The sequence below is a fragment of the Salminus brasiliensis genome, chromosome 23 (genome assembly GCF_030463535.1).
Source record: "Salminus brasiliensis chromosome 23, fSalBra1.hap2, whole genome shotgun sequence".
NCBI classification, from domain to species: domain Eukaryota; kingdom Metazoa; phylum Chordata; class Actinopteri; order Characiformes; family Bryconidae; genus Salminus; species Salminus brasiliensis.
The window spans coordinates 13,604,274-13,630,597 of record NC_132900.1 but is presented as its reverse complement, the minus strand read 5'-3'; the positions used below and the strand labels follow the sequence as shown (position 1 = coordinate 13,630,597).

The window sequence follows — 26,324 nt, the reverse complement described above, 5'->3', positions numbered from 1 at the left end:
ATTCTGGGGCTCTATGCCAGCTATATGTGTTAGAAAGGGATCCTTTTAGAGTGTAGTTCAGTTTTTCGAGTTTCATGAAGTACAGTGCATCTTTTATCCAGCATATTTTATCCAGATGACCAAACATGCACACTGTTTGTGGTTACTCTGCCTCAACCACAAATGGATTCAGGTGTGTTAGAGCAGGGAAAGCACTAAACAGTGCACTGTCGTGTTTCTGCTGCTTTAAGTCATTACAGTGCTGCTTTGCTAGAATGATGTAAAGTAATGGTTTGGTCCAGGACTGGTTTGCTTGTGTTTCCAGCCTTGCAGCTTGGCTGCTCCTGCACGATGGAAAGTCTGGCGTTATGTAACGAATTTGACGACCGTGTTTTAGACAACGCTGAAAATGTTCTTTCTGCTTCTCTGGTTCTGTTTCTGTATAAAAGCCACTGTTCTGTAACAAGGACACATCGGTTCTCTCTGACCCCTGTCATCAGGTGATGTAATCTAAATAATAACATGCTCTCACACATCACTTACCCACTACAGTACTGTATTTACCCATGGCCTGGCCAGGCAAAGAAGCAGGGTGTCTGTTTCTTTCTCTCTCTCTATCTCTCTCTCTCTCTCTCTCTCACTCACACACACATGCAGACTAGGTGAACTGCAGTGTTGGAGGGAGTGTTTTAATTGTACACTTGTGAGAGTGTGAAAGTGTTATTTAGGTTACAAAGCATTGATGCAGCAACGACATATGGTGCGGCATATGGGCTTTTCTGCCACCCAGATACTAGAGTCCAGGACCTCCTAAAATCCTTAGATTCCTACTGATATCAGCTTTAGAAACAAGAAGGTAAAGGTAAAAAACAAACGTGAGTACAATGTCCTTATACTAATACAAATATTAATAAAATCTGTCTAGAGCACTATTCTAAAAAACATTCTTGCCTATCCCAGCTAGGATAGATTAGTCGAGTAACGAGTAACGATTCATTTCAGATCAATCTGTGCCAAGTTTCGGTTCAGTAAGGGCTCTGTAAGGGCAGTGGCAAGCTGAAAGAGGCCTCGAACGTGGTGATATTGTTCAAAACTTGATGCAGGCTGCAGTCACTGCAATACTTGGAACCATTGAAACACTTCTTCTAATCTGAGCAAATGCAAAATATATCTAAAGCTGAAAAGTGTTTCACACCGTTAATTCAAGCAATACACAGGCAGTTGTAGTTGTGGTTTATATTCTAATGCAAGACAAACAGAACCCACTTTTGCCTAGCGGTAAGGTTTCAGGCCGTTACGCTCTGCCAAAGCTTCTGTAAAATGTAAAACTAACAAGTCTCTTGGGGAAGCAAAGTAAGTACCATCGCTAACCTGATACACATCAATCAGCTCAGTATATTGAGTACACAACTTACTGCAAAACTAGCAAACCCCACTAACAAAAGGTAAATGGTCCACTTGTATATGACCATGGTTATGCATAGAGCATGGGCACACATCTGAAGTGACCTCACTCTGGTGTGTAAAATGTTGTAAATAAGTAACAGAAAGTTGAAATGGAGGCGTTTGGTACCGTTGAGTACGATAGCTACCACATTTGGGTACCAGTAGCGGCACCAGCCTTCTCAGTGGGTCTCAAAGACAATTATATGACCCCTCTTTGCAACATCTATAAAACAGAGAGGAGTACCACATCCTTTCAGGATAAATATTAAGGCTATGTTGTGCATATGCTGTTTTGAGGCTGTGAGTGAAATCCTGTGAAGTGAGATACTGATGAAGGAAGGTGCCTACCTGGTAGAGCTTACACTGTAGTGGGTGATTAGAGTATGGGGAAGGGTGTGGGCCGGACCCTATGTGTAACCCCAGTTGTCGAGTGCAGGATTTTGCCTTCTTCTTGTATTATTTTACAATATATATATGTATAACTGGACAGGGAACTCCTGTTCTTCACTGCAGTTATCTTCCTCTTTCTCTCTCTGTCTTTCTGTCTTCTGGGACAGAATAAGACCACTGTGATTTTTCTTACATCAGAAAGGCCGCGTAATTCAACCCGTCTGTACACACAAACACACACACACACACACACACACACACAAACACACAGAATGACTGAACACTTCAGTGAAGGGCACACTCTGCACTTCTTCTTTGATGCTAAGATGCTCATATATATTTTATCTAGAACACTGTTGGCTATCCATTATTGGTGGTTCAGTGTGTAAGATCACACTTCCATCTTTGTGTGTATGTTTACTGTATCAGCCTTTTAGTTTTTGTGTTTTGTGTATGTTATATGAGCACATGACACCTGAGATCATAGAAAACTCCTGCAATCATTTTCTGGCCATCTGGATGCAGTTAAAGAGGATGGAGTATATGTTGTGTGAAGTGGCTTTTCGTCATGGCTGAGATTTCTTGTCAGAGTGATTCTACATTATAGTTATGAAGCTTCCCAGGCCGGCCACCTGAGCGCCTCTACATCTGCTTGGATGTTTGGCAGGTCCACCAGAGCACTTCTGCATCCGGGCTCAGACGTTTCCTCAGCCTGCCTCTAGAGCGCTTCTGCATCCTGGCTTAGACGTTCCCTCAGTCTGCCTCCAGAGCACTTTTACATCCTGGCTCAGATTTTTCTTTAGCCTGACTCCAGAGCGCTTCTGCATCCTGGCTCAGACGTTTTCTTAGCCTGCCTCCAGAGTGCTTCTGCATTCTGGCTCAGACGTTCCCTCAGTCTGCCTCCAGAGTGCTTCTACATCCTGGCTCAGATTTTTCTTTAGCCTGCCTCCAGAGGGCTTCTGCATCCTGGCTCAGACGTTCCCTCAGTCTGCCTCCAGAGCGCTTCTGCATAACGGCACAAATGTTTCTTAAGAGAATAATGGTTCTTTTCGAGTAACCGTTACTCTTGTATGCTCTCAAGGTTTCCCAGGCCTGCCACCACAGTAACTCTGCATCCCCGGCTAAGATGTTACACATATCAACCACCAAAATGACTTATCACGGCTTAAATGTTTCACAGGCCCACCACTGGAGTGCCTACATCGCAGCTCAGATGTTTCCAGACCTGCTGCCGAAGTGACTCTACATTTGGCGCTCTTCCACTCTGGCCACCAGAGTGACTGTGCTTTGCAACTGTGCTTTCTGGCTTAATCAGACAGATTGTAATTGGTGTGGGAGGGAGGGAGAGAGGGTTGCACATAAGAGGTCAGATTTCAGCCCTCTCGCAAAATCCTACACTCTTGTTGTATGAGCACCAACACACACCTAGGTGCTCTGATTCGCGTAGAAAACTCGTAGAAAAATCACGTAGAAACTCACTTATTCCAGATCCTTTACAATACACACACATCACTGTCTCTATACACACACCGTTCCACCTCCTTTCTCCCCATCAGTGTGTGTCTTTGTGTATGTGTGGCATAGTAATTAGCACTGCGGCAGAGGTGAGTTACCTGTATGTGTGTGTGCTGAATGCAGGATGCCATAGAATCCTCTAGTCAGCAGTTTTTTATTACTCCTATATAAGTGTGTGTGTGTGTGTGTGTGTATGGTGGTTCAGGGCAATGACCTCACAGATTCTGTGGGGCTGCTGCTTGGCTCACAGACAGCCAGATGAAAAGGAAAATAATGATTGTGTGTGTGTGTGTGTGTGTGTGTGTGTGTGTGTGTGTGTGCACGCGTGATTTTATATTTTTATGCATATGTGTATGGATGGCTGACTAGTAATACCAGTGAGAGTGAGTGTGTGTGTCTTTAATGCTGCAGTATGACTGTGGGTGGGGTTTGAAAGCAGCAGCAACAGCAGCAGCAGACATATCAGAGGGCACCTTCTATTCCCCTCTGTCTCAGTCTGTCTTCTGCTCTCACACTCCTTCTCTTCTCATTCTCCATTTTCTCTTATTCTTTCCCACTCTTTATCTCACTCTCTTTCACTCTAAACTGTTATTTTCTCTTCTTTTTTCTCACTTCCTTTCTCCCTCTCTTTCTCACTCTCCATTCCTTTCTTTTCTTTCTCAGTCATCTTTTCTCGCTATCCATTTCTTTTTCTTTTTCTCCCTCACTCTTATTTTCTCTACTCACTTTTTTTGTCTCCTTTTCCTCTCACTCTTTTTTCTTTTTCTCACTTTCCTTTGTCTCTTACTCTGTCACTTTTCTCTGAACATCGCTCTTTTGCACTCGTCCTAATGCACTCTTCTTTCTCTTACTGTTTTTGCTCTCGCTTTTGCTTTTCTTTTGTGTTTCTTTTACGTTTTCTTTTTCTGTCTCACTGTTTCTCTGTATTTTAATGCATGTTAAAGAACATTTGGGAGATGAATAGTTGTTACTTTGTCCACAAGATGGCGCAGATATGTCTTTTTTTTTTTTGTTTACTTTTGTGTCCTGTTCAAAAAGGCTTATGAAAAAAGAACATGTCAACATTTGGCCATGTTCTCATTTACAGCCATAAATAATAAATCCCAGTCTATTATAAAGCAATACTGCTGCCTTTCTAGCCCAGAACGTCTGTCCCACACCCCTCTCTCGTTCTCTGCATCCTTTTTCTTTCTTTCTGTTTCTCTCTGTCTATCCATCTCTCTACTTATCTCACCCGCCCCCCTTCCATTTAGCCAGCGCTGCTCCACCCTTCAGTGTTTCACTAATAGCCGGAAAGCAGAACAAAGCCAATGTTGGGGTTTAGAGGTGGAGGGAGAGACATGGAGGGAACAGTTGAAGAAAAAGAAAGAAAAGGATGTTTGCACAGCACTGTTCCTCTCAGCACATATATAGAAGGGGTCACTAAAGGAAAACAGCAGTATTTGAAAGTTCATTTATAGCTCTGTAGCTGATCTTTCAGAAGTGTAGAAACCATGTTTGTGCATTCTGGGGTCTAAAAACAACTGTAACTGACTGATCCTACAGTGCTGATACATATTATTATAAACCACTATCCATGGGATATTAGGTATTTTATGTATCTATAAAGCTATTACAGACTTTCGTCTGTTGGAGAAAGCATCGGTTCATTTCACTTATTAATACCTTGGAAATGTAGCGTTTACTCTAAATCCTCAGGGGATTGCTGAATTATTCATATACAGAAAAACAAAAGCGCAACAAGCATTTGGATCCTGCCTCACGCCTTTAAAGCTCCAGTTTACAGTGGCTGCATAAAGTGTAGTCTGTGCTCTAGTAAGAAAGGATAATAATTATACTTACATAAAAAAGGTATATTTATGTTCTGTCAAAAATCTCAGAGATAGTGAGTATAAAGTATAATAAGCTCCTTAATATGCCTTCTGAAATACTCCTCAAATTTTGTTCTGGCTATCCCTAAGCAGTTAAAGATAAAATAATTGATGCTTTTAAAACAGGAGAAGACTATAAAAAGGTAGCAAAGCAATGTCAGGTAGCCCCTTCCTCAGTTTGTAATGTAATGTAATTAGCTACTGTCAATTAACAGGAATAGTGGCTGTTAAGTTGAGGTCTGAAAGACCAAGAAAACGTTCAGTGGGATAGCTAGAAAGGCCTCGGTTTCACTGCAAAAGACCTTCAAAGAAGATTTAGCAGAGTCTGGGGTGGTAGTGCACAATTCTAAGAGGACCTGCACATATATGACGTTCATGGAAGAGTCAAATAGAAGCGGAAAAAACTTTCCTGCATCCTCACCCCACAATTCAGCATCAGATGATTTCAGGGAAAAGTCTAAACCTGCTAAGCCTGATGCATTTTGCAGACAAGTCCTTTGGACTGATTAAGTTAATACCAAACTTTTTGGATGCAATGTGCAAAGGTATGTAAAGGAGAAATAAGGTGTAGGATTTCATGAAAATCTAAACCTCCTCTCCAGCTATTAAGTATGGGGATGGATTGATTCTTGCTTTGGGCTTTGTGTTGGAGCCAGAAGCACAGGTAGAAGGTAGAAGAAAGACTGGGTTCAGTTAAACAACAGCAAATATCAATATCAGCCCCCAGTTTAACATCAACATCAGCAGTATTGTGCTGTAATCAAAAAGTCAGTAGTTGTCTGTGACAAGTGATAAATCTGTGGTACAGCAATGTCAACCTCTGTTGCACATTAGATTCCTAACTGAAATTACAGTAGTAGTTGTGTATTACTACACATTTGATGTATGTCTAGGAATCTGTATATGATCGCAAGCTGCGTTATCTGATTCCATGAAAGCTCATTGGTGTGTATTTTGCTCTCGCCCTTTCTTCTTGCTTCCTTCAATCATTTGTCTTTCAGTATCACGTTTTGAGAAGTACTTCTGTGAGGTCCAGCCTGACACGGTCTGAGCCACTGTTTTTCATAATGACACCTAAAGCCTTATAAGGCATTCCTGTCAGTACTAAGTGCTTCTGTCATGTGTGTTGTGAGATTTTCTGTATACATGAACTCCCATGTATGGTCTGAGCTTTACAGCAGGATTAGATGTGACAAAGGCTTTTAAATCCCTTATTACCTGTAAACAGACTGTTCCTTTCAGACTGATGATGGGGCTGGGGGTAGGGGCCTTGGTCTTGTAAAAGTACTAGTCTAAAAGTTATCCTTTGGCTAATGAGCTCATGGGTTGAGTTAGGTTTAGATGTTGGAGCATTGGCGATTAGCTTTAGAAAGTGTGTTAATAGTAAGGTTTAGTTAATAGTAAGTGTGTGTGTGTGTGTGTGTGTGTGTGTGTGTATGTGCGGATTTTGAATTAGCTTCGGTTACCTTACTCAAGCGGATACCTAGTATCCAAAAGAGTACATTAATACTTCCACTTCAGATAACGCTTCTTCATAAGTGAGCTGTAGATGCTCTTGTGAGTGCTTGTGTTTTTTATGAATTATACTATTAATGGACAGGTAAAAAAGCACCAACAACAACAGGTATGATTGTCCCTGTGACTGGTTCACATCATAAGAGAGGGAAAGGTTCCATTAACCAGACTTGGAAATAATGAAGTAGGATTCCTGCAGGTTTCCTTTAGAGGAGCTGTTCCAATGTCTGTTAAAATGTTTTTTTATAATTTGTATTTATTTATTTTTTTTGTTCTGCCAATTGGCCCACCTGTTCATAACTCCCCCAAGCACCAGCGATGTTCCCAACGCAAGGACTTTACCATGTGCCGATACATGCAAAGCCAGCCACCGCCTCTTCTCAAACTGCTGCTGGACAGCCAGTACCCTTGGTGGAAAGCACCGGGTCCCCAGCTCCACCGCGCCAGCCAACAGACGCCTGTGCTGGCCAGCATCCCTCCGCCTACCCACCTGGAGAGAGCATGGCCGATTGTGCTCTTTCAGACTTTCTTGAACCCCCTCAATCAGCCACTGATTGATTCAAACTTATGACCCCCTGGCCACAGTGGTAGCACGTTAGACCACAGAGCCACTCAGAGCCCCCAACATTCACGCAACTTGGTTGTCAGATCACACCAAGGTTTGACAGATGGATTGTAAAGGAGTCAGTGGTGGGCGAGGGCTTTAGATATGGGTTCATCAGTTCTGTGTTGCTCAGGTTCCGTTTCAGGTGATTGTCAGGAAGTCATGCAGTTACACCACTTGTTTCTATACACCTTCTCATCCACTGCATGGTCTGAAATCAGGAGTGTTTCAGAGGTAATTGATGGAGTTTCATCTCTCCTGAGAGTACGCTATAGTTTGGGGCCTTTACACACCTCAAGCTAATGTTTAGCACTGGACATGGTGACCTTATGGTCATGTACAGCTGCTCCAGAGCGTCTCAGTGTATTGCTAATACTTTTTGTGCAGATTGTAGCAGTTAAGTATGAACACTATCAGGAAAGGATGTGCCTTAATGTAGCTGAATTTGCTAATTAGTGTAGTATCAAATGTCTTTGTGATTTGGAGGTCAGTAAGGGAGAAGAGAAGTATAGCTTGATGTCATCAGTATTTTTCTGAGGAGAGAAGCCTCACAGGCCCCACAGTTTGGTGTCGAAGGTTCTTGTTGTCAAAAAGCAAAGATGAGTAGAAGCGTATCTTGAGTGAAGTAAATGATTAGAAGGAAGGAACCTGAGCAGATGTTTATTGAGGTCTGATATAGGGCGTGGTTGTTTTGTAGAAGTTGCGTCTAGTTGGAATGGTTTCCAGCGGTCAAGTTATGGGGTGTTATCTCAATCACTTCTGTCTCTTCATACTCAGTGGGTGATCTGAAGTTTAGCAGGTTAATGCTTAGTTCAGCTGATTAATTATAAGGACTACTGATAAATCAATAATCTGGCCAAAAAGGCCATGACCAGGAACAAGAAAGTAAGCTAGCAGGACTTGAGAACTAGCATTTGGAGTGATCATGCCGAATGTTGGTGTTTCGACCCTTGCTGTAATGACATTAGTGGTTTCCACTAAGTCCGAATTAGAGACTTATGCAGTGAGATTTACAAGTTTATTTGGTAAAATCCAGCAGATTTGTGCTTCTAAGCTTCTTGATCTTGTTGCAGTTTCAAGATTGTCCAGACTCATATAGCCAAGGGTGCTCAAGGACGCCTTTTTGCTTCCTTATGAATTAAGTGTGACTTTCTAGGGATATGGTGATATTTTGCTTGTACGTTTGTGTCATGTGCATCCTGATATTAGCACTAAACTTGACCCTTGACACTAAACTAAACCCTTCTTAAGTGTTTTTTTCATGTTCCTCGATAAAACATCTCAAGTTGTTCTTAAGCATCTCTGGTTGTGCTTAGTTTATTGAATCATTTGGGAATGAAGCAAAGCAAAATTGTCTCAAGTCAAACAATGTATAACTAAGTAAGTTTTTTAAGGTAGCTGTTGAGGTTGCTGCAGACACTGCAAGCTAATCAATAAATTGAGGAGTTTCTAGCAGTCTAAACAAGGGTCATCATAGTAGTTATTGTTTGTTAAATCCTCATACATACCTTCATTATATCCAGACTGGATTATTATTGGAATATAACTCCAATATAATAATAATATAACTATAACTGTTCTAACTTGGCTCCCTAAAAGTAGTCTAGAGAAGCTCCAATATGTACAGAACTCTGCTGCAAGAGTTCTCAGACACACCAGATCATGGGAACACACAACCCCTAAATTAAAAGGCCTGCACTGGCTCCAGGCCGAATACCACATACACTACATTCACAATACTTTTGTATTTTTAATCATTACATGGTTTGGCTCCTGATTACCTTTCTGCTTTGTCATCCAGATAATAATATAATAATTTTTTTATTCCTTTTTTTTCCTCTGCATTTATATATTTATATTTCCGGAGGGGTTGTGTGTTGAACAGGCAATACATAGCTCTGCAACAAAACACCATCCTACAGGGTTCAGACATTTTACTTCAAGGAAATAAATAAACTTTGCTATGTTAAAAATGTAATATGACGCATACTATTGCGGGGGCAATTTAATCAAACTGGAATGTGTACTACAAAAGATCACTGTTGTTCAAGCATCAAAAAAGGAAAGACCAGATGTTGGACAGAAACTGCTACACAACTCGTACAGGTCATCTTTAAATTACCGAATTCACAACCCATCTCACTGACTCATAACTACCATTCTGATGCCCATGTCGGCCAGCATCACATTAAACTGATAAGGGAAGAGAGAGAAAGCCATTTACCCACCTGGAGAGAGCAAGGCCAACTGTGCTCTTTTGGGCTCTGGCTGCGGATGGCAGGCAGTTGTATAGTAGTTATGCACTGATTAAGAATGTTACTCACTATTTACTAACTATTTAACAAGCTATGAGTGACATTCACGTCACTGTGAGCCGAATTGCCCTCCCTGACAACTGCTGGCAGATTTGGTGGAAGTCTTTAATTCTACTAAATGAAGTATCCCATGTTTTGAATGCACCGTTCACTTATAACTGAGCAATGAACAGAATCCATTATTAAATATCAGGGCTAGAATTGTCTGGTTCAGCTTGTATGGTTGAAGTAATACACTCAAGGTCATGCTATACGTGCAATGTTGGCACCTGCATGGTGTCATCTCTCATCACGTTAAAATATGTTTTATTTTATGTAAATTATTAACAACAAAGAATAAAGATGTATCTTTATGCATGACATCATTGCGTACATCACTTATGCAGTGAATAGCCATAACATTTAAAACCACTACCAAGCAGGCAAGCATAAAAAGCTAATACTGTTTATTAGTATTTGAGACTCATTTATGGATCATAGTTTTAAGGGCCAATAAAGTGCAGGGGAACAGAATTGAGGCTGGATTATGCAATGGTTGACTTTAGATTGTGGAAATTTTCTTAAATACATTCTTGATGAGTAAAAGGTTAGCTCATGCCATGCAGTTCTTTTTTTATAACCAAACTGGATTAGAATCCTTCAGAAGATGGCCTATTTTGGTTACACCACACCCTTTAGCAGAACGCCAAGACTGATGAATAAGAGAAAAAGTAGAGGGGAACTCCTACTGAAAGGTTTTAGCTTTTGAATTCCAGAACAGAATAAAAAAAGTTTTAACCTTGTTTGCTGAAAGACCTGACAGCCACTGAAGGACTTCACTATACCATGTGGGTTTGTTTGAAGCAATCTAGTAAAGTAGAATACGGTCTGGAGTTTCGCTTGGGCCCTCTCCCAGGCTTATTCCCACGTTGCCAGCTTCTGCAACTGTTTGTGTAGTTGTGAACATTCTGAATGGAGGAAGTGTTGTTACAGCACGTCTGCTTTTCTGCACGCTGTCGTCATGGTTGAGCAGATGCATTAAGTGATGCCCTGGCGTGGGAGGTTATTTTTAGCACACATGACGAATGGGTTAAGCGCTTGAGTTGCTGGAATAACACCATCTTGTGATCTTCTTCAAACATACGCAGCTCAGATTTAAAAGAGGCCCTGATTCCACAGATTCAGCCGCTCTCCATCCATTCATGTTGAACTGCCAAGCAAGTGAGATGTTTGTACGTGGCGTCTTTTGTTATTTGGGAGGTTGGCTGTGCTTTGAATGATCACCAAGAACGTTCACACCTTTCTGTCTCCACTGGTCCATAATAGTCCATCCTGTTTAAGTACTGGCAACGTCAAGAGTAGCCTACTCCCCTTGAAACTTTGAGAACTCATTCAGTTCAGTTTCTGATACTGAGAATATTAATGAAGGCAAATTGCTATTTTTTTTTTCAGTGACCATAAGCTTTTATTACAGCGTTGCTGGCCTGAATTGGATCATCTTAATGCAAAACACCTAATGTTTACAACAACAGAAATGTGTAAAATGTGTTCATATCTCACCTTTAGCATGAAGCCAGGATGTTAAACCAAAAAAACAAGACCACACAAGAGCTAATTAACAGAAATCAACACACTGACTAAGAATGCTGGAACTGGATTTAGTGTGTAGTGTAGATTCTTGACAAGGCTTAATAAGACTTGAACAGACTTGAACAGTGTAATTTAAGCAGGCTATGTGTGGTAAATTAAGCATGCCAGAGAGTATGTTAAGTCACGTATGCCTAGAAGGCTGTGGCTGAAGCTGTCCACAAGAGGGAGCTCGTAGCTCTCAAGTAATGATTTCTGTGCAAGATGGAAAGAAGAGAGTGTGTTCAGACTAGAGCAAGTATATGGGATGAGAAGCACCTTGTCAAGATTCTTCTGGGCACAGTGTCGCATGGTTTTGACGAGCAGGAGGGTGGACTTATTCCCCCTTAATGCAGACAACAGAGGTGCGAGTCTCACTTACACTGAACTTGAGCAATAATTTTCCCACATTTAGTTATTATTGTGAAGATGTGGCCATTTGTATGATTGCTAGGGTGTTTAGCTCATGAAAAGCAGAGGCTTGCTGGACAGGCCGCTGTAGTTGCTTTGGGAAATGCGGGTTAAGTGGATGACGCATAACTTGGTGTGCCATGTTGGTGTACAGTATAAATGCATAAATATAGATTCGCTTCACTAATATGACCGCTCTGAACAATATCCGAGCATGGTACAGTAAAGTACCAGTGAACTCCAGCACTGACTGATGGGCGAGAAGAAGACCGCCCTACCCACCCAAAGAAAGTGAGGTCTGTTGTGCTCTCTGGAACTCCCAGCTACGGATGGCTGTAGCATCCACGGAATGTATCTGCAACCCTCTGATGAGAGAGGGTCAGCACTTAGACAGCCGCACCGCTCTCGTGCATTTAAAGAAAAATAAAACGTGTTAAATAAAGACATTTTTATTAGTACTGTGGTCTGTTATCTATGTCATCCCCTTTCAGTCGGAGCCGCTTTCTGAGTCGTTTTCCCTTTCTGGGAAAATACAGATTTTTTTTCTGTTGAAAGTTCAAAGTTGTTGTTTTTTTTCTTCCCCTCCACTGCAGAGCTCCCATCTGGCGATGATTGACACTCTGATGATGGCGTATACAGTGGAGATGATCAGTGTGGAGAGAGTATTGACCTGTGTACAGAAATACTCACCTTTTTTCCCTGAGGAAGACTTTCCCTATGATGCTGAAGAGGCTGTGACCACATGGATTAATAAGGTGAGATGACTGACCCGAGATGACTAACATGCACAGGTGCATGTTATCGTGTTTTATGTAAGGCTGCATGATGTATCATAATTGTATCATTGCAAAGTGAGATTGGTAAAACAATGGCCTGCCTAAAACATTTTGACAGAATATGACAGAATATGAAACTAGTCATAAAACAGCACAAGTTGGTTTGCTATACCTGCTATAGTAGATTGAAAAAATGCTAAGGCTGCATCTTTAAGCATCAAAAATAGTTTTCTTGTTTAGTGCAAGTAAAGCACTTGTAATTGGATCAAGAACACAAAAACCCAGATTATATATTTGGCCAGTTTGAGATTAGCTGTAAATCAGCTTCTCAATGGGCAACAGATCATAAAAGAATAAACTAAATAAATAATAAATAAATCTGTTTTATCATTTTCAACCACTTTTGAAAAACACACATGTCCCTGTGAATAAGATCATTTTAAAAAATGGTCATATTAACATGCCTTGTTGGCCAATTAAAATGAAGAAATATCTGCTAGAAACAGAATACTTAAAATTTTACCATTTAAGAGTCTCAACACATGTCACTGAATGTCATTTTTTTCATAATGTCATATTATTTTGTATTATTATGTCTTATTCTATCATACACTGATATCTTTGTGTCAAATGTATTGGTCTTTTCACAATAGACGTTATGCCAACTCTGCATCATGGGCATTACAAAATTTCAGAACTCCTCCAAACTGCTCCAAAAATCAATCATTTGTTTGATGGTAATGTAAGAATACTATATTAACTATAAAATAAAAACTATTGGAGATGAGCAAGTATAGATTTCAGTATAGAATGTGTTTTATTGTATATTCATCTTGCATACATACAGTATATATTTGACTGTTCATTTTGAGTAACAAAGTACAGTAAACATTGTTGCATCAAAACAACATTCTGAATGGCGAAATACTGACAGAAGTATCTAAACACTCACCAACATAGTCAAAGATTTTAGTTCACTTGGTTACAAATGGCTATAATAGGAGACCTTAGACCTCATGAATATACCAAAAATAGATTTGTTATTTATGATTTCCTTTCTGGATATATCTGTCTTGTCTTATAGTTTGCACAATTGTTTTGCAGCACAAGAAGAATGATCTTAAGCTTAAGAATATCCTAAACAAGCTGACAACATGTTCTAGACTAGGATATTTTGGTAAAAAGAAAAGGTCAGCTAAAATTGGAAAAGATTATATATGTAATTATCAAGCAACGCAAAGATGCAAGAGCTTCAGTGGGCCAAATAATAAAATAGCAAGTAAACAAGCTAAATACCCTGTAGCGTTGCCTTCCCTAACATAAAAACAAAAGTTTCTTCCCTTGCTCTATAGGTCTAAACAGTAGTAAACAGGGACATATACTGAAAATATACTGCAGATATACAAAATAAACAGAACCCACTACTACAGCTCATAGAGATATTAATCAAAGCTATTTAGAAAAACTGAAAACTTGTTAGGAGAACACTTAAGAACAGTGCTGCCAGCCAGGAGATATATCTACAAATACAATGCAGACTTTAGCAGTTCATCAAGTTATCATTTTAATTTTTAACAAAGGCAGGTCTAAACAGTGATTAAACAAATAGCAGTTTTTAATCATCTAACCAGAAAAGTAGAATGAAACCCCCAAAGCAGCTGCTTTGGGCCATGTGGTGTATGTGTGAAACACTGCAGGCAGCAAGTGCTCTTTGTCAGGAGGATTTACAAACCATGAAGCATAGTGAAGCTGACTGGCCTGTCTAGAATGTCATTACTGTAGCTTCTCAACCTATGTAGGAGGATGTTGCAGATGGTCCAGTGACCCTCTTTTAGCTAGATCTGTTGATGGTAAAGATTACATTCATAATCTAGCTGTCTTCATATTGGATATCATAGGCAAGTGGTCCATCAATGGCAAAGCCTACATAGAAGGACACTTTCTCTGTACTGTGCCCACTTCGTATTCCTCCAAGGTAGGTTGGTCGGACAGGGATCTGAAGCTTTCCGTACTCAGCGTACAGCTCTCCATGCATGATAATGCCGTTTACTCTGAGGAGCTTGTCTTTAATTGCCGGTTCTTTGAAGATCTCTGCAGTCTGCCAGAGAATATTTCGGCCTGAAACGTTACTGAAACAACTGTCCAGGAATGTTTTGGAGACCAACCTCTCTAATCCTTCTGACTTGCCCAGATACAAGTGAGCAATTGGGGTTCTTGCTCTGAACATGTGGGAATGTTGCCTTCGTGCTGAATGTCTTATCCGGTCCACGTATGTGGTTATACGCTTGTCAGCATGTGTTTTCCCAGGCCAGAGTAACAACAGCGCAAGATAGTAGGGTTCCGGATACTGATGTGACAGTCCAGCTTCTTGTAAAATTTCCGTCAAAAGCTCCATCAGATCTTTTTGGGATTTTGCCAGTTTTGACGTGGGTTGGTTCAGTTTGAGGATGATGTGAGTGAGCAAATGGTTGGTTTTGTCCTGAAGGGTCTTGATGCTGCAATTCTGGTAGATGAAGGAGTATTTTTCTGCAATTTGTTCGATCATTCTTTTCCGGACCTCCATAAATTGAAGAATTCTTGGAAAGTTGTTTGCTCTGTATTCTTCTAGAAATGTACGGCATTCTTCAATTTCCATGTTTAGGCTGAGTTTAGGTTTATGTGTTCTCTGGCTTAGTTTTTCCTGCTGTGATGAACAGAACAAAGAGATGTAGGTTTTAAAGTGTTCAGAGATCCAGTTTCTGTTCTTGTTCTGCTTTTCTTTGTCAACAACACCTTTTTCTCTTGTGTAGGTGAAAAACTCTTCAAGGAATTCAAAATCTTTGTCCACAAGTGACTTCAAGGACATAAGAAATGGCTCGTTGTCCTTAAGAACGGCAACTAATTTTTCATTGGCATCAGCTTGAGCAGTACGGATTGAAGACATGGGCAGCTTTCCTTTGAAAAATTGTTTGATGTACTCATTTTTCATGGGATCATTCTCCTCAAACAGTGGAAGCCCCTTCACGGTGTCGAAGACTGTCATAGCAATGTCAATCTCATTCATGTATCCAGATATGTTGTAGGTATTTTGTTTCCAGTGACGTCTCTCCTCAGTGTCCGCCACATCATCTTTCTTTGCTAAGGTCTGAGCTCTTTGGAAAGCTTTTATCGCAGCTTTAGCTAGGTCAAGGATTTCTTTCAAGTCTTCAGGTGTGTATGGGTTTTTCTCTTGCTTTCTGCCATCGATTTTATTTTTTAGTTCACTTCGTGAGACCTGTCCAACGGTGTCAACCGTGTAGGAGTTTTCTTTGATGGTTCTAGCATTGTTTGCCCAGTCCTTTGCTAGAACAAAGTTTTTTTCATTGAGGTAGTAGTGCCTTGCTAAAGCCTGAGGGATTGTGAAGTCCTTATCAAATCTCTTTGATGCTTCACTCATAATGTTTTCAATCTTTTTAGATCCATCAGTTCCAGACTTTATGTCTTCAATCAAAGGTGAAAACAGTGTGTCTTTCTCATCACCTTCTGTCTTGCGTTGCCTCGTGATTAGCATGCTTTTGACTGACTGAAGTAGGCTGTCCTTGCCCATTCCCTTTTCAAAAAACAAGTCGGTGTGTAGCATGTTAAGAATTATGTCAGCTCTCGGGCTGTTGTGTATCTCCTCTAAAGCCTTTACGCACTCCGCTGCAATAAGTTGATGAACAAAGCGAATAGCCTTGTACACTCCATATTCTTCGATCTGGAACTGGATTAACAAGCATGATAAACTTTCCATTTTGTCTGATACAGATTCTTTGCCCCAGTGTTTATGTTTAATGCCGAGAAAATCCTCGCAAAGAGACACAGAGATGAAGGATTCTGGCACGTATGTGATGAGCAAAGCCAAAATGGAGAAGAGCTGGACTTCTCTGCTTCCAACATCAACATCTTTCAAGAAGTTGTGTGCAACCTTTGTCACATAATCTTGATTGAAGTTAGTTTTCATGATCATAAAACTGTAGAAGTTCTCAGGTGTGTTGTGAATTTCTTGAAGTTCTTTAAGTTTTACTTCGAAAGCGTTTTGTTCTTCTTTCAGTAAAGTTGCAGTGATGTACTGACTGTCAATTACGCTGTTTCTGTATTTTTCTTTTGGATTTTTTGACCGGACGCAGTTTAAGATGACCACTAAAGCATCCATTTCATCAATGATTTTTCTTAAACAGTGCTGCAGCTCTTGCGTGTTTTCTGTTTCTTCTGCGTCTTCCACCAATAGCAAGACAGGGGCTTTACGTGAATGTTCAGTTTTCCCACATCTCATCAGGTAAGCAACTTGTTGTGCCACTTCGGTCTTTGGGGCTGTGTTATCCTTTAACACAGCACATCTGAATTCTTTTCTCAGATCCCACATCACATGCATGGCTAATGTTGTTCCACCGCATCCAGGGTGATGGAAAAGATTGACCATGACACACGTGCTCGTAGGCTCATTGGTCTGATTCCTGACCATGTTCTTGACCTGCTTATACTTGTCCCGTTTTATAAAAGGCTTTATTGGCATTTTGTCTGAAAAGTAGAAGTTCCACCATTTCACCTTGTCACCTCGGTAGAATTCAGCCTCTGTTTTGATCATAAAGTCTTGATATTCTTTACTGTCCTCATCATACACATTTTCACACTGGTTCTGGCACAGAACATCCAGAGCTGGCATTAAATCCTCATCTTTTTGTTTTAGAACCACTGAGCTTCCATCAACAGAAGGTAGTAGTCTGTCTGCTGTTTGGTTGTGCTGTCCCATCTCAAGAATCGTCCCATTGACTTCACTGAGTTCTAATTCAATGCTTTGTCCACTGACGTCTACTTCGGTTCTGGTTCGGACAAAGTCTTTCCATTTCTGAAAAGCATTGTCTGTTGTGCATATGCTTATGATGTTCTGTGTTCCTCCTAGGTTCTTGTAAAATGACATGAAAGCATCAAAAATTGGATCGTTCATGGCTTCAACAACGGAGAGAAGGAGGAAGATAACTAAAAACCTCCCTCTTGGAAGAGTTTCTGGATTGCAAAGGAAGGAAATCATGTCCTGCACTTCTCCAGCTCGGTTTATTAACCACTTGCTTGGAGTCATTGGTTTGTCAGATTCTGTATTGATGTCCACTCTTCCATTGCACATCACCCAACTGGTTTGTTTATACAAGTTCAGATTTTGTATTAACATTCCTGGATCTCCATGAAACTGTCCTGGGGTGTGAATATTTGCAACTCTGTCTTTTTTGTAGCTTTGGCAGGTTCCATTTTTCATAGAATCTGGATCAAAGTCAAGCACACCAAATAGTCTTAAAATGGTCAGAAACGTTAGATGTTGCAGTTGTTCTGAGTGGCTTTTGTTTGTTACAATTATGAAGTAATTGTAATAATCGAGAGACCCACTCCCACATGTCAACAGGTTCTTTAATTTTTCTCCCTGATTTTGTTTTCTTTTGGGATCAGGCTTATTTTCTGCCTCCTTTCTTTTTGCGTCCTGAATCTTCAAGTCTGCAAGCACTGTAGTTAATTCTTTAGGGATGTTATATACATCTTTGGTTGCAGCCCCTTCTCTAATAAACAGTGATTTGCCTTTGTTTTTCTTCCATTGATTGTCTTCATCCAAAGTCTGGGTATAAAATATCTTCTCATGAACAACACTGTGACTTGGAACAACGTCTACCTCTATGACATATTTTCTGGATGAGGTGCTGTCACTGCACAACACTTCCACAAAGCGTGGTTGTCTGATGCACTTCCTTGCATCATCTGCTTTGTCTTCGAAGTACTGTTTCATGCCTTGATTAAAGTGATCAATGATGGTGTCAGTTTTATCAACACTAACGCCAACAATTTCGCCATGGGAAAATTCAGAGTCCTTGGAGTCTGCTACACCAAAATGTATAGTTCCGTTGCTCCTTGTGTTCAGGCATCCCGCTGCAAACCGGAAAGCCTCTTTGTTGATTTTTTTCTTCATGACGTGAAGGTCTTCTGCTCCTCCCAAAAACTTATATTCGTGTACTGGATCAATTGGATTACTTGGTCCTGACTCAGGTGGTAAAATATAGTTCTCAATGTATCTGTGAGAGACAGACTGCTGATCAAATGGATAGAAACTGCATAGGTGCTTTGGTTTCTCTTGCTTTCTCTCAGACTTTATTTCTGCTACTTCTGCATTTGGGACTATTAGGTTATCTGTTGATTCTATAGATTCTGTCTCTGTGACTTTAGCAGGTGCATTGCTGAAGGACACATCTGCCTTACTTTTCTTCTTCTTCTTCTTCTTTTGTATTTGTGAAGGCATTTCTGCAGACATTTCTGTTTGCTGACTTTCAGCCACATTGCAGAGGGAATCTTGCACTTGTAATTCTGTTTGAGAAGTTGTAGATGCTTTGCTTGTGCAGCCTTTGTGCTCTGTGTTTGTGGAAGTTTCAGGGTTGGCTGAATCTTTTTTGTGTGGTGCTTGCTTAGTGATTTTTATTTTCTGTTGTGATTGTTGTCTGTTCTTTGACATGTCATCGGCACTCACTAATGATGTATCTGGTCTTGGCTCAGTACCTTGTGTTTTTGAACTTCCAGAAGACTTTACCAGTGACTCTAAGGTGTTTATTATTCTGACAGCTGGACCATGCTTAATGCCTAAATCGCACAGATCTTTTGATTTGTAGCACATTAGTTCTTTTCCTGATACCTCTTCCTCATATAATTTGTCAGACCATACTTGGTCTACCTTCAGTTCCTCAGACAACCATTGGCGAACTTGCTCTTTTGTCCACTCGTCAACTTTATATGGAAGTTCCATTTTGTGACTCAATCCAGTTGTCGTACAAAATCAAATGTTGTACGGCAATTCACTGCAAAAAGAAATACAGAATAAAAATTAAGTGTGTGTAATAAAAAAAAGTTTAAATGTTTACACCAAATGTTGTCACCAAAGGCTAATCACAAACATGGGCAGAGATTGTATCGCACAGATCTTGCTTATATAATTCTATAATAAAAAAAAGATTGCACATTTTCAAAGTCCAGAAAAATACATACTAAATTGTACAGAAAATAGATGTTTTAATGTTTTATACATATAGATGTATTATATGTACATTTTAAACATGGTAGTGGAAAAGCAAGAATTTTCTGATTATCACTAACATTTGTGCAGTTACCCATAGTACAATGCGGAAATAACCCACAAAGGTTGGTGGACATGTATTTTTTCATGAACGACATTTGACATTCAAAGACTTTAGTCTCCTAAATTAATCTCTAGTTGTGATACACAGACAGAGTTTGGTATTTTGGCAAAGTCTGACTTGACACATGATTGTGGGTGTGTTTATTGCAGGTTAATGAATACTTAAGGGAGATCTTGGCTCAAGAGCAAACAGCAAAAAATATGATTGAGGCCAAATATGCGGGTCAAAAGGTGAGTATTTGCTCATTCACATAGAAGTACTTTTACAACACCATACAGAAGGCTTAAAAAGTACACCACTGCCTAGGTAGCCCCACCTGGTTATTATAACAACATTTGCAAATCTAATTTATGATAGTTCTACCCTAATAAATAGGGTAGTGTGTTCTTTGTATTAATATGAGTTTGTGAGTAACCTGTGTTTGGAGGACTACATTTGCTCCACGTTTACAAACTATAATATATAAATGTTCTGTCATAGGTATTTTAATGGGTTGAAACATCTCTCCTAGTGGCAATCCAGAGACAACTGAATGCTTTCTATATCGAAAGACCTGTTTTTACTGTGACAACATTCTGAACAGCACCAAATCAATCTTTTGTTGAACACCAAAACAAAACTTCTATTGTATATTTTTGTATTTTTGTGTGTTTTTTTCCAGTTACTAATAAGGCCAGCATATGCGTCCTCTAAGTGACATGAAACACCACCCATCTTTTCAAAATGCTGCAAATGCATAGTCATTGAACAGCTGAACACTGACTTGTTAGTTAGCGAGTAGTGTAATGATTCATTAATTAGAGGATAGTGTAATGATTCGTTAGTTAGCGAGTAGTGTAATGATTTAGTTAGAGAGTAGTGAAATGATTCCTTAGTTAGCGAGTAGTGTAAGGATTTGTTAGTTAGCGAGTAGTGTAATGATTCATTAGATAGAGGAAATAGTATAATGATTTAGTTAGTGAGTAGTGTAATGTTAGTTAGCGAGTAGTGTAATGATTTGTTAGATAGAGGAAATAGTATAATGATTTAGTTGGTGAGTAGTGTAATGATTTGTTAGATAGAGGAAATAGTATAATGATTTAGTTAGTGAGTGGTGTAATGATTTGTTAGATGTGTAGTGTAAAGTTAAAGAAAAGTTGAATGATTCTTTAGTTAAAGGGAGTAGTGTAATTTAGCTAGTGAGTAGTGTAATGATTTGTTAGTTAGTGAGTAGTGTAATGATTCATTAGATAGAAGAAAAAATAAAATGATTTAGTTAGTGAGTAGTGTTATGATGTTAGTTAGCGAGTAGTGTAAGGATTCATTAGATAGAGGAAATAATATAATGATTTAGTTAGTGAGTAGTGTAATGATGTTAGTTAGCGAGTAGTGTGATGATTCGTTAGATAGAGGAAATAGTATAATGATTGTTAGTGAGTAGTGTAATGATTCATTAGATAGAGGAAATAATATAATGATGTTAGTTAGCGAGTAGTGTGATGATTCGTTAGATAAAGGAAATAATATAATGATTGTTAGTGAGTAGTGTAATGATTTGTTAGTTAGAGGAAATAGTGTAAAGATTTAGTTAGAAAGTAGTGTAAAGTTAAAGAAAAGTTTAGTGATTCTTTAGTTAAAGGGAGTAGTGTAATTTAGCTAGTGAGTAGTGTAATGATTTGTTAGTTAGTGAGTAGTGTAATGATTCATTAGATAGAAGGAAAAATAATGATTTAGTTAGTGAGTAGTGTTATGATGTTAGTTAGCGAGTATTGTGATGATTCGTTAGATAGAGGAAATAGTATAATGATTTAGTTAATGAGTAGTGTTATGATGTTAGTTAGCGAGTATTGTGATGATTCGTTAGATAGAGGAAATAGTATAATGATTTAGTTAGTGAGTAGTGTAATGTTAGTTAGCGAGTATTGTGATGATTCGTTAGATAGAGGAAATAGTATAATGATTTAGTTAGTGAGTAGTGTAATGTTAGTTAGCGAGTATTGTGAAAATTCGTTAGATAGAGGAAATAGTATAATGATTTAGTTAGTGAGTAGTGTAATGTTAGTTAGCGAGTATTGTGATGATTCGTTAGATAGAGGAAATAGTATAATGATTTAGTTAGTGAGTAGTGTAATGTTAGTTAGCGAGTATTGTGATGACTCGTTAGATAGAGGAAATAGTATAATGATTTAGTTGGTGAGTAGTGTAATGATTTGTTAGTTAGAGGGAATAGTGTAAAGATTTAGTTAGAGAGTAGTGTAATGATTAAGTTAAAGAAAAGTTTAGTGATTCTTTAGTTAAAGGGAGTAGTGTAATTTAGCTAGTGAGTAGTGTAATGATTTGTTAGTTAGTGAGTAGTGTAATGATTCATTAGATAGAAGAAAAAATAAAATGATTTAGTTAGTGAGTAGTGTTATGATGTTAGTTAGCGAGTATTGTGATGATTCGTTAGATAGAGGAAATAGTATAATGATTTAGTTAGTGAGTAGTGTAATGTTAGTTAGCGAGTATTGTGATGATTCGTTAGATAGAGGAAATAGTATAATGATTTAGTTAGTGAGTAGTGTAATGTTAGTTAGCGAGTATTGTGATGATTCGTTAGATAGAGGAAATAGTATAATGATTTAGTTAGTGAGTAGTGTAATGTTAGTTAGTGAGTATTGTGATGATTCGTTAGATAGAGGAAATAGTATAATGATTTAGTTGGTGAGTAGTGTAATGATTTGTTAGTTAGAGGGAATAGTGTAAAGATTTAGTTAGAGAGCAGTGTAATGATTAAGTTAAAGAAAAGTTTAATGATTCTTTAGTTAAAGGGAATAGTGTTATTTAGCTAGTGAGTAGTGTAATGATTGGTTAGTTAGCAAGTAGTGTAATGATTCATTAACTAACAAATCTTTACACTACTCACTAGCGAATAGGGAATAGTGTAATTTAGAGTAGTGTAATGATTTGTTAGTTAGCGAGTAGTGTAATTATTCTTTAGTTAGAGGAAATAGTGTAATGATTCGTAAGTTAACGAGTAGTGTAATTATTTGTTAGTTTTCTCTATGCATCAATTAGGACATAGCCAAATAAGCTCATTCCCCCATGTGCATTAAAGAGAGCCACAGGGTGAGGGTGCTGTGGGTGCTCACTGATCTGAAAACACATGCAATTCACTTGACTTTGTGCTCTCAGGCTTTATTCTCTAAACGTGTGTAATTTAAGCCTCAGTTAACTGGAACACGGCATGTGCTTTCTGTCCTTTCAGCAGCAGTCGCTCGATCATTAGTGACCACATGCTTGAGTCATTATTGTTTAAATGTTTATAAGTGAGATTTTTGTAAGCCAGAGATGGTATAAATATTTATTTATATTTATAAATATATATATATATTTTTAAAAAAGGCACTGCCCAACCATCTGTAGAACAGTTTGATTCTGGGCTTGATAATTACCTGATAATCTGGAACAGATGAGTTTGTGCAGGGATTACTTCATATTTAAACTATGCAGGGCACAGGGTGTGTCCTCAATACTGGAGCTGAGAACCATGGATATAGAGGAAACCTTTAAAAGCATACACAGAAATGAAGACCATGTCATTTTAAAATGAGTATATCATGATTTTAAGAACAGTTGTACATTGTACAGTGAAACCAGTCTTTGCAACTTTCTGTATTGTTTATAAGCCAAAGTTGATGTGATTTACGTCTGGCATTTATAACAACCAAGGCAAACACATTTTCAGATATATCTAGAATTGTACTTGCAAGTTCTGTGTATTAAACTGGTCATTTATAAAGCTTCCTGTGCTTGATGGGATGCTTGAATTTATAAGAAATGTTCATAGTTGTGGTGGGGATGGCTTGTGAAATATTTTAAAGGCACATCCTTCTATACAATCCCAGTATGGGCAGCTACATTAAGAGTGCATAATGGCCATTTCTTCAGTAAACAGATCTGTCTAAATATACTTCCAATGTTATTTAGCCATTAACATCGAAGCATTGTGGAGCGTAGAAATGAGACTGACCAAATTTAAGCATATTAATTCACATTATACAAAACAAACATCTTAATCTTGTGAAGCCAGATTTACAGAACTCAAATGTAGAGTATTGTATGTTACAACAAAAGGCAGTAACACTAATGAAACCCTAATGCTGTTACCTTCTCAGGTCAGCTTTTGGTTTAGTGGGATTTGTTTGAGTACTGACTAAAACATCAATTAAAAGAATGATGAAGACCTCGATTCTCTTCAATCTATTCTATGCTGTCTTCTTTCCACTTCATCTTTTTCCGTTTTCTTTGTCCTCAGGTCATGTAAGATTTCAACTAGTCTGTTTCTGCCTCACACCTTCAGTCTTAACAAACATTGCAGATTAAGCTGATATGTGACAAACATACTTGTTAACTTTCAAATCAACACGTAATTTAAAGACCTACGATATGTTCAGAGCAGTCAAAACAAATAACATTTGTCATTACTTTATGGTTCTAAATGCAGAATGCAGTTGAAGAAAAGCAGTTAGTGATTATTTACAAGTCAAATATCTTAACAAATTTTTTTATTCAATTTTTTATTTAGATTTAGATTAAATGTTTGTTCCTTTCTGGCAATGATCTCAAAAGCAAACCCTAAAGGCAGAAAAATCTTACCTGCATCTGCTTTCACTCTTCTATTACTCAACCATGAGCTCTTCTGAAAGTCTGTATCAAACATCAAGATCAGGTTTAAAAGATTAGATTATTTGTTGTAAAGCTTGCTATTATTCAATATAGATCCATTTAACTATGCTGTTCACTAAACAGTGAACTATGCTGTAATGAACTGCACTGACACAGCTTTTATAGGCAGTAACAAGTAAAAAAAAAAACTTGATAGACCTCTTCCTGGATACTCCCTTACTGTAGCTTTGTCACTGTATGCAAAAAGAGTAACGTCCTGTTCCAACCTCAGAGACTGAACAGTTTCACACACGTTAAATAGTTGTGTCCTTTAATGTGTTCAGGATCAGAGTATACATTTTACATTCTCTACACATTTATAAATTCAAGAATATGTTCATTTATAGAATATGTTCATTTATAGTCAGTAAGTGGAAAAACAAGTTAACAAGTTTGTCTTTTCACTTTTGGATACAGAGAGATCCATACCACATAAAGTCCCTTTTAAACATAAAATTTGAAGGAAAAAAAGGTATATTAATTACATTTTATAGGAATGCACATGTTTACAGGTGTGTTCAGAAATGCCTGGAAATGAAAAAGGTTTTCAAAGCAAATCTACATGAGCTAACTTTTTTTTCTTTAATGATTTATCTTATATGACTCATACTTTAAAAACCCTTCACTTATGTATTCAGTATTTTGTTCAACTTAAGTCAACTTTCTGTTCAGTTGTTTGAATACTGTCAGATAAGTAAAACACCTTAGTTAAGACTAGTGAATAGTCTATAGATGGAAATAATACACTTTTACAAACTTTTGCTTCTCTTTATGAAAATACTATGTATGTGTTGTAGTGCAGGATTAGAAGCAGGTCATGTGTTTTGCATCCCTGTTTATCATAACAGCTTTAACTGTTTAGAGTTTTAGATGTCATTGATTGTTTCCATACGAATAATTGAAAATGCGAACTGAAAATGGTACTGTGGCATCCTACCCTTCTAGTTTGTACTCAGGAGTCTCTCTTAATGAGTCTTTGCTATGCTATAATGCATGCTTTAAAAGACAGTCCACACCCTCATTGTTCTGCTTCTTTTTTTTTAATGTAGTCTCAGCCAGAATAAACAAATATGACTTACCACACCCATTATAACACAAAATGAGAAATGTAAGATTTTATTTGATTCACTAATACACAATCCAAGTATTGTGTTCTTAGATGAAGTAATGTTTACTACTAAAAAAATTGAATCCTAAAATTAGAATCCTGTGAACCACATCAGCGGAAATGACCACCATGAAGAGATCCAAAAAGTTCTCATTTAGCATTAGCATTTTCATGTATATAGGAGTCTAGGAAAGGATTTAAGAAGATCCTAACACAGTCAGAAATCACATATTCTACTGTGTGGGAAATCATTTACAAGTGGAGAAGTCAGGCAGTCCTAGCAAAACCCTGTACTCAGAACGTTCCAGTAAATCCACCAAAGAAAGAAGGCTCAAATAGGGGAGGGCAATATAATGATATTTTATCAAACTTGTGGTGGTTTGTTATTGTGATACAAGTAAGCGTATCATGGATATTTTTAATGAAGGATAAAGTAAGGGTTAGGATTAGGTCTTAGGTTGAGGTTGAGATTGAGGTCATAGTTATGGCCAGGATTAGGGTTATGATTGGGTTTTGGGTAAAGCTGAGGAAGTCTACCTGATGTTACATATAAACAGTAAATCATTAACAGATACAAGAACAAGAAACAAATAATGCATTAACAGATGAAGATATGTACCTCAGTGTATTAATATGCTTTACTGCTGCTGCTTTACTGTTATGCTGTTAATGAGTTACTTGTACTCTTTGTTTTTGGGGGCAGAGGTCTTCCAACAAATGGTACTGGAGATTGGTACCAGTAAGTTCATTGATTAGCTTTTCCCTTGTCCGTTTTTAACATTTCTAATATTCCTATAACATTGATTAAGAGGAATTTATTTTATCCCCTGTCTGGCCAAGTGATGTCTGCAGCTCTAACCAAATCTTTACCTTTTTGTAAACCTGACCCTTCACCTGAAACCCCAGTCCGATTCTTGGATCTGTTTTTTTGCTGTTA

At 38.4% G+C, this 26,324-nt stretch overlaps 2 protein-coding genes across 3 annotated transcripts in view; one reads left to right on the top strand and one right to left on the bottom strand.

Annotated features, from left to right (window-relative positions):
• Positions 1-26,324, top strand: part of camsap2b (calmodulin regulated spectrin-associated protein family, member 2b) — a 73,078-nt gene that overhangs the window by 21,280 nt on the left and 25,474 nt on the right. For both annotated transcript variants that reach the window (XM_072669370.1, XM_072669369.1), the window contains exons 3-4: positions 12,245-12,406; positions 19,743-19,823. In XM_072669370.1, coding sequence (XP_072525471.1) covers positions 12,245-12,406; positions 19,743-19,823 — 243 coding nt within the window. The remainder of the gene's footprint in view (positions 1-12,244; positions 12,407-19,742; positions 19,824-26,324) is intronic.
• LOC140546172 (sterile alpha motif domain-containing protein 9-like) lies at positions 13,222-24,356 on the bottom strand. Its single transcript, XM_072669368.1, has 3 exons — positions 24,211-24,356; positions 23,007-23,118; positions 13,222-19,254 (listed from the first exon to the last, which is right to left on the bottom strand). The coding sequence occupies exon 3, from the start codon at positions 19,200-19,202 to the stop codon at positions 14,298-14,300; it is 4,905 nt and encodes a 1,634-aa protein (XP_072525469.1). The 5' UTR covers positions 19,203-19,254; positions 23,007-23,118; positions 24,211-24,356; the 3' UTR covers positions 13,222-14,297.

Coding starts and splice junctions, on each gene's coding strand:
- LOC140546172 (XM_072669368.1), bottom strand. CDS start 19,202: ATGGAACTTCCATATAAAGTTGACGAGTGGACAAAAGAGCAAGTTCGC.